The sequence below is a fragment of the Lygodium microphyllum genome, chromosome 8 (assembly GCF_053477565.2).
Source record: "Lygodium microphyllum isolate KBCC chromosome 8, Lygodium_microphyllum_v1.1.10, whole genome shotgun sequence".
In the NCBI taxonomy this organism is placed as follows: Eukaryota; Viridiplantae; Streptophyta; class Polypodiopsida; order Schizaeales; family Lygodiaceae; genus Lygodium; species Lygodium microphyllum.
In genome coordinates this window covers 109,605,869-109,617,974 of record NC_141142.1, presented here as the reverse complement: position 1 = coordinate 109,617,974, position 12,106 = coordinate 109,605,869, and the positions used below count along the sequence as shown (strand labels likewise).

The 12,106-nt window shown below is 42.4% G+C and overlaps 1 protein-coding gene across 1 annotated transcript; it reads right to left on the bottom strand.

The window, feature by feature from the left end:
• Positions 1–8,597: 8,597 nt before the first annotated feature.
• Positions 8,598–11,812, bottom strand: LOC148032726 (putative CCR4-associated factor 1 homolog 6). Its single transcript, XM_087683379.1, has one exon. It carries the CDS (start codon positions 11,168–11,170, stop codon positions 10,346–10,348), a length of 825 nt encoding a protein of 274 aa, XP_087539505.1. The 5' UTR covers positions 11,171–11,812; the 3' UTR covers positions 8,598–10,345.
• Between the last annotated feature and the right edge of the window lie 294 nt (positions 11,813–12,106).

Sequence of the window (12,106 nt, the reverse complement as noted above, 5' to 3'; positions counted from 1 at the left end):
TGTAGGTGTGAATAAGTGTGGGAGAGAGAGGATGAGTTGGTGTGAATGGGATTTAAGGCTTTAAACTTAGCCTTTATGAACAAATGGAGTTTTTAAAAAAACGAGGATAATTCAAGCTGCAGGCGGTGAATATGTTTGAGATAGGCTCTTCGAATGGCACGGCTAATTGCTTTGACTGCTTCGTCTTGCCCAATGACATGGTTGTGCAGTGTCTTCTCCATCTACAGCAACCGATTTGACTCATCTATTGAACCTTTTCCACAGGTATCCCTATCGAGGCAGCAACTATTTGTTGAATGTCAGCTTCAGGCACAACTGGGCCAGAGTCATCTGCATTTGCTGATATTCCGAACCAATCATTATCATTTGACTTGTTCATCTGCATATATTTAATAAGAGCCTGGCATTCTTCCTTGAGGCACTACGTCCATGCTTGGCCATCATGAGGACTAGATCGCGTGGTGAGGAGAGGGATCTGCATGACCGTGGACTTGGTTCTGCTATCCCAGCCATCCATTTGCGATCACAAACCCACACGCAATCAGAGCCCCAAGTGAAACGAGATTGTTAGTTCCTTTTTCGTAGAATTTTGCCGTTGGCATCAAGGTCAAAGAAAACAGTGATCTGAGGCACACCACAAGAAGCAGGGGGACGCCCAAGAGCTCGAATTTCCCTAGCAAGTTGTTGTCCCTGGTCCTGTTGTTGTCTCTCTCTTTCTCTTTCTCTGTTATGCTTCTTCAAGCCTGACAAGCGTTGGTGGTGGGTTTAATAGATGAGGTGAAACAATCATATTGTGAGGATAGTTTCCCAAGGATTGTTGTTCAAGCTGAAAAACTCGATGTTAGCTTGGAGCTTCGAGCTCTTCTTCTACCACTCCACCACCCAAGGTAGCAACAAACCTATTGCTCCCCTTCAAGGTGAAGACCAATCCAAGCTTCTTGATTTTGCCTTGAATAGAACCCCCTTCCTTGAGCTTCTTCACCTCCAACACACTTGATATTGGATGGCTTTAGAGATTGGAATGACAGTGGACTTGTACAAGGAGACGAATGAAGGAGGGACAAATTGTAGAGCTTGCAAAGAAGAAATCACACTACTAGCTACCTAACTCAGCCAGGCTTTGATACCATGTTGAGAATCATGGACCTAGAACTAGATGAGCTATGGTGGATGGAAAGCAAACACATGATACATGATTAGAATGAGAAATTGTAACTCAAGTGAATTAGGTTCTGAGATAGATTAGCTTGGACTCATAAATACAATCTTGAGTGACTCAAAATGATTATACAATATCATTGAAATGAGTGTTAAGTACATGCCTTTATAGCTTTATGGATAGTACCACTTTTCCTCTCTGTGCTTATGGGATTTTAGACATCTCTTCCTAGAGCATACATCATTGTCTATTTTCTAGTACAAAGCCACTTATGGGTAAGCATCATTTACAATTCTTAACAAACTTGCATGATGAGATTTATATGCAACAGCCTAAGGGCTTTGAGAAAAAAGGCATTGAACACCTAGTGTGCAAGTTGAGAAGAAAGAGCCTTTATGACCTTAAGCAAGCACCTAGGGAATGGTACCACAAGTTCAATGCTTTCATGCATTCCGAGGGATATACACGTAGTGATACGGATCTGTGTTTATACGTGAAAAAGGCTCGTGATGGCAATCTTATGATTTTGGTACTCTATGTTGATTGCTAAGAGCACTCATGATGAGCTGGATGCCTTGAAAAATCAACCTAGAAAGAGCTTTGAGATAAAAGACATGGGACAGGCCTCACATATTCTTGGGATGCTAAGAGTCTCCTTTACTTGTCACTCGCAAAAAGAGTACATCCAAAAGATCCTTGAGTGGTTTCATACATAGGATATTAAGCCTATTGGTTATCCTTTACCTTCTCCAAGCTGATCGTCCACAATCTGATGAGCAAAAGGCCGAGATGGTCAAGATCCCTTATGCATCCGTAGCAATGGGCATTTTTATATATGCCATGATAGCCACTCGTCCTGACACAGCATTTGTAGTGGGAGTTGTAGCATGCTATATGGCTATACCAAGTAGGCGGCATTGGGATGCCATGAAGGGTATCATGAGATACCTTAAAAGGGTACTACAAATATGTGCATATATTATAGTGGCTAGGATATAGGATTCATGGCGTACTTTTAACTCTGATTATGCTAGATATACAAATAGGCCTCTGGTTATGTCTTCACCTTTGCTAGAGATCTTGTTTCCTAGATGTCAAGGGTGCAAAAATGCACAGCCCTTTTCCCACTATAGAGGTAGAGTATGTTGCAGCCATTGAGCCTTGCAAGGAGGCTCTCTAGCTAGGCCATTTGGTCACAGACTTTGGTATTACTAATGTGGTCCATACACTACATTCGAATTCTATGAATGTCATTCAATTGGCCAAGAATTTGGTTTTCCATGCAAAGACAAAGCACATTGAGATGCACTATCACTTTATTAGGGAGGTGGTAGAGGACAAGTCTGTTATTAAGCTTGCCAAGATCTCAATTGATGAGAATATTGCAAATCTGCTCAATAAAAGTCCTTCAGCGGAACATTTTGCCTTCCTCAAGAAGATGATGGGCATAGAATGAGATTATATTTATTCCTCATCCTATTGTACTTTATGTATATTTATACTGTCACTTTTTTTCTATTCACTAGGGGCACAATTGCCTTTAAGTGGGAGCTTGTTGGGGGTAAAGGCATTTGTGTCTAACCACCCATGTATTCATTACATTGACTGTATCTACCCCTTGCCCAAAGTAAACTCTATAAGTCTTAGAAGTCAACTTAGCCAATGCTTAGCAAAGCCTAACTTAGTAACATTGAAAGACAAATAAGCACAAAGAACCTTAAGAAGATTAAGACACATTAATTTTGGTTGATCATCAAGGTAATTTAGAACATTGAGAGATCACCTCTTTAATGCACCAATGCATGTTACATGTGCTGATGTTGTTAATGGAGTTGGGAAAACTTAAGTTATTCCTAAGATAGTTCATAGGTTTGTTAGCAATCAATGATGAATAGAAAGTTACACATTTTTGCTCCGAGACATTAGAAATTGCTAGCTGGGAAGCTTAAAATATTGTACATTTTTTTGTATTGCATCTATAATGTATCATTATTGGTATTTATGGATTTCTTTTTTTTGTCATTTGCTCTCTCTCTCTCTCTCTCTCTCTCTCTCTCTCTCTCTCTCTCTCTCTCTCTCTCTCTCTCTCTCTCTCTCTCTCTCTCTCTCTCTCTCTCTCTCTCTCTCTCTCTCTCTCTCAAACATTTGAACATTATTGTTTCAATAAACATGTATTATGTACCATTATTTTGATTATTATTTCAACATTTATGTATTTCATATCATTTATGTAAAACACAATCTTTTATGTTATTCATACAGGCCGCTCTTTTGAATTTCATTTTGTAAATGATGGCTCCATCTATCAGTGTGATAAGAAATAATGTCTTGGGATTTCATAGAAGATTTTTAGAAACTACAAGAAGACAAAAATGTAGGCTCTAAGCAAGAGTCAAAAACATATTTCCAACATATGCAAAGGGAGTTTCGAATCATGGGCTTTTGCGAACATAGCTCTATTTTGCACCTTTGCATATTTATGGTGTGTACAATGTTTTGTTTCCCTTCCCTTATCACCATCAACAAATCTCTTTGGTTGGTTTAGGTCCATTCCATGCTTTGCATGGCAATTTGCATGCATTGCAAATAGGACAACAATTGCTACAATTTTCCTTGCAAAATGTTTGTGCTATAAATGATGAAATCGCAAGTGTGCATCATGATCTCTTGGGAATAAGAAACCATAGCAATATGCTTATTCAAGATCCATCATATCAAGTGTGTGCAAGTAGTTCTCAAATCAATGGGAGCACTATTGTTGCGTAGTGAGTAGATAGAAGTAACAACCTTCTCTACTATGCCTCTGCTATAGCGTAAGAAAAACCATTGTCATGTCATGGAGGTAGAACTACAAATAGATGATAGTTCAAGAACAAGTGATTGGGGATGAATAGACACATGGTTTTGAAGAGATTGTGCTCCATTTTGCATGACTTGCATGAGTTGGATAATCATCCTACAATGAGTGTATTGGTATTCAAAGATCCAAAGGTGCTTTCCATTGGGAATCTCGAGAAATTATGCATGAATTGTTGTGGAGTGTGAAGACTAGGATTGTGCACACACATTTGGTGAAAATTGTTGTAAAAATGGTAAACTTAGTCTATTGTCCTTGCAAGAACCACCTCAAATTTTGTGGAGTTTGTAGATGGTCATCCTAGGTATACCTGTGAATTTAAAAATAACATCAGAGGTATAATGGTGCCCATCGCTTTGGCATGCACCCTTGAGGGTATAGTGGGTATAATTGCGAAGTTTGTTAGATTTGGGCCGGGGTGGGGGGGGGGGGGGGGGTTTTGTTTCAAACCACCACTTTGAAATGCACCCTAAAGACTGGAATGTGTTTGGAGAGAGAGAGAGAGAGAGAGAATCCTCAAGCCAAACGGCCATGGCATGGGGCAACAAGCAACCATATTACTACCTAGGTTGTAATACATTATAACAATTGAAGAGAAGCAAGTTTAAGATTTAGGCCAATGAGGAAGGTATTGAGAGAGAGAGAGAGAGAGAGAGAGAGAGAGAGAGAGAGAGAGAGAGAGAGAGAGAGAGAGAGAGAGAGAGAGAGAGAGAGAGAGAGAGAGAGAGAGAGAGAGATGGGGGAGAGGAGGTACACGGCATTACTTTACAAGCACCTTGACGACCTACACTTGTGTGGGTCCTAATAGGGAGTGCTAGTTACGCATTATTTACTTTGTAAAGGAGAATTAAATGCATAGACTCCATGAGAGCAAACAAAATGACGACGTGAGAGATAAGACATGTACACAAGGTCATCATTGTGGATCCTCTCATTACATTTTTCAATGCTGCATTTCCTTTCTAAAGAAAGATTCTAATTTGAATTCTTCATTTTTCTTTTTAACTAAATTCAAGCCTTCCAATAAAGATCCATGGAAAGGTCAAAAAGAGAGAAGATGGGCACTCATTTGTTAAGAAAGAGACAAATATGGTTACCCTTTATTTTTTTAAAGAGAGGGGTGGTCCCGACTCCCAAAGGAGATCCAAAAAAGAGAAGAGGGCCCAAGGTCCCTCATTTGTTAAGAAACGGACAAACATCGTTACCCATTTTCAAAAAAAGAGAGATGCTTCCAAGGGGATCCCACTATTGCCATGTTGTTCTCATGAGGGTTTTAAACCCCAAAGAGTTTTCTTGGTTTGAGTTTTATGTCCACATGGATGGTTTTTGAAAATTCCCCTTAAATAAAAAACTTAGAAAAACTCATTTTCTCTAAGAAAACAATGGGACCGTCCTCCCTTCATTTTGTGTGTGTGTGTGTGTGTGTGTTGGGGGGGGGGGGGGGGGGGGGGGGCGAGGAGGGGGGGGACCATTGTGTTCTAAGAAAACCGAATCTTGGAGCAAATTCCAATTTGGTTTTCTTGGTTGTAAGAAAAAACCCCAAGGGAACAACTCCATTTTATTTGTTGTAACAAACCAAATCTGTGTGTGTGTGCATGTGTGCGTGTGCGTGTGCGTGCCACAATCAAAATTATATATGATGTAGATAACTATTGTCAATAATCTAAGAAGATAAGTTTATCATCTTGCATGCGGTGGACCTAAGGTGCTAAGTTTTATGTGTGAGTCGCAATAGTTTTGGTGTCATCTTTGGGCCACCTTGAATTGGAATGGATCCTACTAAAGTAAGGGCCATCTTTGGGTCACAATGAATTTGAATGGATCCTCCCGAATTGCGTGACATTCTAAGGTGGCATGAACCTAAATTCTCAAATATTATTGTTTATTTGTTTATTTATTTATTTATTATTAGGTCAACCAAATTGGCAGAGGTAGATAAATTAGGGCCATTAGTTATCATCTCTTCTCCTACATCTAATGATATTTTTGTGCTTTGATCTAACAACTTATTTTGCCCCAATGTAGGACACACTTGTTAACAAGTGCCCTTTCTCCTACAATATCTTCATCTTTATGATGGCTCATGTGATTAAATCTAATTTATAAAGATAAGGAAAAGGATTGACCCTTAAAGTGAATGGTCCCATCACCCCACTAATTAAATTCAAAATTTGCAGCCATGCAACTTTTTTCATTTTCATAATGAGTTTTCACTTTTCTATAATTAAAAAAATACATTCCGATTAAATTCAAAATAGCAACCATGCAACTTTTTTCATTTTCATTATGAGTTTTCACTTTTCTATAATAATAAAAAGACATTCTACTTTCATGAGGCAAGCACATCCCCCGAGTACACATAAGGATAAGCCCATATTGGTTTTCTTGGTTGCATTTACTACATTCCATGCCCAATTTTTCTCTCTTTTCTTTTTTGAGAGGGAATCTTCCTTGTTCATAAAGTATCCATGCACATGCACTTTTTGGTAGGGCCTCAAAGTAAAGAAAAAGGACTAGAATCTTTGGCCACAGAGCTAGTATGTAACAACCACGATATGTGAAAGTAAATTTTACTTGCACAAGTTTGTATAGTCAAGTCCAATAACGGTGGTTGGGCCGACTCCTAATCTAGTGTTAGAACTTTAGGGAGTTTTAAAGTTCAAAAGACATGGCAATCATGTGGTAAAGATTGTGTTCTCTCCTAAAGTCTATTCTCTCACTCTCTAGAGAGGTTTAATGGCACATGACATGTCAGCTCACCTCCTCTCTCTCTCTCTCTCTCTCTCTCTCTCTCTCTCTCTCTCTCTCTCTCTCTCTCTCTCTCTCTAAACAATATCTTGCCCCTTGGTTGGCATAGGTGGGGTTCAGGCAGGGTTCGATTCAACCTAGAACTTGTTCGCCTTGATAAAAATCCTTCTCATTGGAAGAAGGAGATAAATCCTCTTCAAATGTTTAAAAATGTAGTTATATTTGTTAAATATATGTATAAAATACCGTCTCAATGGGTGATATTTCTTTCTCAAATGACGATGAAAAGGATTTACTTCCTCTTCCTCAAAATTTTTTCCCGAACCCTGGGTTCAGGCCTACTCGCAAGCCCAAGACGCGCGTAAGACAAATTGACTGGCTGGAGTCACTATAGTTGGAGTATATAGCGTGTGGACAGGTAACTACTAACCATAACTTGGGACTGCAGGAAAATCGGTACCCCAACCAGTCGAGCTAGTAGCACTAAAAGCAGTGACACTGTGTAAACTAGGTAAAGTGCGTATTACGCGGCGGAAAAGCATTGATAGCACAAGATTCTCTCTCTTCGCCAGGTCATTCTCTCTCTGTTGAGTCTCCGATCGCAATGCGTACTTGCCTGCCATTACGGGTTTCTGTCTTTCTCCACGACAATGGTTAGTGTCGACTTGTGCGGGGCTGTTGGACCCGAGCTATTCTCTCTCCTCCGCACAGGCCAACCCAATAGACGTGTGCGGAGCGCGTCTCTCATTCTGCATGTGACCGAGATGCCTTGACTCTTGTTCCACGCTCGAGTCAAGGGGCTTAGGAATGGCACACAGCCCTAGCCCACCAAAACATGCGCAGATTCGAGTGCCCGTGGCAGCCTTAGAAAATGATTAGCCCGCTTATAATGAACTGTAGTGGAGAAATTTGGACCTCCAAGGGCATTTGGGATGGCTCAAAGCTTTGCTAATGGCTAATGAATGAAGGGTTCTTCTGCCATAATGATCTTGACAGCATTGATCATTATGACTTCTGTTATTACTACAGCTGTGTAGACAGACCGTATGTATGAGTGGGCTACTTTCAAGCAGATGTCTCCAGAGTCCAGACCCATATTGTGAGCACTGAGCTCCATTGACAAGTTAGAGTCTTGTAGAGCTCAGTGCTCACAATGTATTACCAATTCTCTTTCCCCATTAGGCTGCCCGGGATGGCTGGGTAAGTACAAAACAGCCTATGGTTTCCCTTACACAACCTGCAGCCAAATAAAAGCAATTGGCCTGGTCATTATAAGATTCATCTCAAAATTGATTGGTGGGGGTTCACACCTTGTCAGGCACATAACAATTTTTTTAAAAAAGATAAATGAAGTTGCCCATATGAGAGTTGGGCATGGATAGAAGACCTGTGCACTGTCCGAAAGACATGGTTCCAGTAATATTTTGCCATGTGGCTTAAAAGTTCTTTTGTTCACACTCGTTTGTACCGCGCACTGTGTAACCAGCCTCACTTGCATACAAGCTATCCTTTCTGACTCTAGCAAGATGTGAAAAAGTTGCTGTACTTAGCATCTGTTTACTACATCTGTACTAGACACTGGACTCAAAAAAGAATTGGTAAAGCAGCATATCAAAATCAAACTCCAAAAGCTCCACAATGGCTCAGTGAGACACAGAAAGCCAGTATGACTGAGAGCTGGGACACGTGCAGGTCATCTCCCCCCTTCTTGTCACTGTCATCCAGATGGGGTCCACCAAACTCTAAACCTGTGTGTGACCAAAGCACTGTGAAGTAAACAGAACCCAACCCCCCCCCCCCCCCCCCACCAATGCACAGGTCAATTGACCTACCCATGGCCTGCAGGGCTCCAAACATACAAACTCACTGCACCTCATACAGTTCGAAGTTACCTGCTTACCTTCATACAGTGTAGCTGGCATCTAAAGGGCTGCTAAGACAGTCCAGCTAATATTCAGTTGATCCTACTGGATGTGTTGCAATGTGATCCTTTAGCAGACTGGTAAAAAGCTTGCTATTGGAGGTCACCAATGACAGGTTGATAGAAATACAGAAACCAGACGTAGGAAGGCCACATTAGTGATGTGCTTTGCCTGTCCTATTTGGAATCTATACATTTGACGGCACAATCAGGTGCCAGGTGTCAAATTGATACTCCAAACTAAAATATATGCACTCAGGATGCCCAGTCGTGAGAGAGTCTGTCGCATGTCAGAAATTTGGGTGCAATAATGGCGTGGTGCTTCCCTATATCCAAGCCAATACCGTGCCAGGTTTATGAATAATGACATTTATCCATCATATAAAACATTTGCAAGCCTACACAGTGATTTAATTGACCCAACCTGCAAATCCCCTCAGGCTAACGGTGCTTTATCCAAATGCATCTGCTGCAATCCAACCCTTCATCAGTAGATAGAAACTACATTGTTGCAACCCTGCATACCCTTACCACAATCTAACTGTCGAGGCTCATCCTGAAGGTAAATTCAACCAAGCTAATCCATCAAATAAACCATTTGTAACCCTTCCCAATGATTTAATGGCCCAACCTGCAAATCCCCTCAGGCTAACAATCCAACTGCATCTGCTGCAATTCGACCCTTCATAGCTAGGTGAAAACTCCAGTGTTGCAACCCTGCGTATCCTTACCACAGTTTTAAGTGTATAGGGCCATCCTGAAAGTCCATTCAACCAAGCTGGATAGAAAGGTCATAAGTGTGGGATGTGACATTAAAAGGGATATTTAATGTTACATTAAGGTAAATTTAGGGGAACATGCACGAGAATGATCGTCCGGGCTCTTGGGCGCCCGAACGGGGTTAAGGGGAGCCTAGAGAGTAAGGGAGTCCAGGAATAGTAGGACTCCAGGAAGTTGACGGCTGGCAAAGAGATAAGCTTGAGGACTAGCACTTATCTAGGCGTGGCTGGGAGATTAGTCTGTCTCGTGCTTCCATCTTTTCAAGAAGACTGTCCCCGTAATCTAACATTGGTATCAGAGCCTATGTTTCTGATCATTAATCGAACAAGAATCCGTCAGGTCGTCAGTTTTGGTCATATCGCGTGAGCAGCCGGAACCAGGAGCTGTGAAGACGTGACGTGACTCGTCACGAAAATAATCGCTGGAGTTGCTGGTCATTAAGACGTCGATAATAGTCGACGGGCCGTCAGTCAAGATAATTGATGAAACAATGGGGACCAGATAATGACATGTTGGTGGACATGCCACAGAAAGTAGAGCCTATGTAATAATCTGCATTACCTCTGACAGAGGGAGCTGAGGTCAGTGAAGCATGCATGCCAAATCAATATAAAAACACATAGCAAAATGATGGAAAGAAGATTCAAGTCATCTTTAAGAAATCAGAACTTAGATCTTTTGAACATGAAAAAATATGTGTGGTGAAATTATCAAACTCATGAACACCAAAATTGGAAGCAGCAACTGAGGATTTGAACAGACTGGGAAGCCAAAGAAGCTGTAACATGTAAAAAAGCATCTATAGTCACATAATATTCTGGCAGAACAATGTACAATGAAGACAAGGCCAACTTACAAGAACCTCACCTTCCTACCAATCCTAGCAGTAGACTTCTCCATTATCAATACCCAAGCCATAGAGCACTCCTGCATACTTCTCGGTAGACCCATTAAAGAAGTCATCTTTGAGTTTGCGGAAGGCACAGGAGGTGAGCAGACTGTCAGAACCAGCCTGGTGGCAAGAACCAAACCTCTCCACCTCAAGTGTCTCAGCTAGTCTGTTAAGTCCTCCATGCAAATTGTTGCAGAATTTCATCAAATACTTGATGTCATAAATAGTGGGAAAGTAAATTCTCAGCAAACTGAAAAAATCAGTCTCCCATGCAGGTAGACTCTGGCAAGTGAGCAACTTCAGCAGGTACCCAAAATCATAGCCACTGTGGAAAGTGATCCAATGCATATTCTCATTCATGACAACACCAGAGGACATAAGGAGTTCCCCAAACCTGTGGGAATCAATGCCTCTCTCCTCATTTTTCCGGAAATCCATGCCACTCTGCCGTAGCAACTCGATTGAGTCCTGCGCATACACATCCTCGCGCATGTTGAACTCCCGGAAATTGAACTGCCAGACACAATAATCGCTTGTGCCACACGTGGGTAGAGAGCCATTCTCATCAGAGAAGGTCAGCCCGAGCTGGATGAGCTTCAGCATGTTGACATTTGCACGTAGGGTCTGGTAATGGTAGTCCGCGCTGGACTTGAAGACGCCGACTGGGCGGACAACGACGCCAGGAAACTCTGTGTCCATGGCGAGGTAAGGGTAGTCGTCAACGATTTCGCGGATGAGCTCGATTTCCTCCTCGAGGTTGTCAGCCCAGACCTCGCGAATGCGGAGGCCGTCGGCTTTGGGTATGATTGACATCCCGAGAGAGGGAGGAACTGAGTGGAGGCCTTTGCAGAAGAGGGCTAGGGCTTAATCTGTTCAGCAGACCTCAAATTGCTTTTTGTTTGGGGGCAGCCCCTGTGCACATGTAGGAGGGAGAACAGGGGATTTTGGGAAGCAGATCAATCAGGGCATGGGGAATTAGGTGAGCTAGGTTATCGAGGTGCCATAGGACCTGCAGGAGTTCCTTTTCTGGGTCGCCTGCAGGGGTTGTTTTTCTGGGTCCTCTTGTTCTTGTTCTTCTTCTTCTGTACAGAGGAGTTCTGTGCGACCTTGTGTACAGCTTGTGTGTATGTGAAATACAGAGAGAGAGAGAGAGAGAGAGAGAGAGAGAGAGAGAGAGACGGGGTCAACACTGAAGAACTTACCCTCGACTGTCCCGTGCTTACGAGGGAGGGGGTGGGGCACTAGAGGAAGAAGCGCGGAAAGAGAGAGAAGGGGGGGGGGGGGGGGGGGGACGTGCGGAAATGGGGAGTCAAAAAGAAAGACAGAAAGAGAGACACCGCGATGATGATGGCGATGAGGACACTGCTGCAACAGCCAGAGGGAATCCAATACACGGAAAAACAGAGAAGAGAGAGAGAGAGAGAGAGAGGGAGAGAGAAGGGAGGGGGGGATTCGGTCACCGGTGCCTCGTGAGCACCGAGGAAGAGGTTCCGCAGAGTCCAGAGAGAAGGTGAGGAAGAGAGAGAACTTTATGGAATTAAGGGAACTGATAAAAAATGTAGATTATGGGCTTTACTATTCACGACAATCTCGTCAACGCTAGAGAAAGATTGTCACTGTGTCCGTGTGTACAGTGTATATTACCTCTGACTCCTGAGAGAATTAAAAGGTCGGTGTCCGACGTCCTCTGTCCACTGTCCCCGCACTTTGTGCTAGTGTGAGCAACCGGGTAACTGTGTCATGTATGCA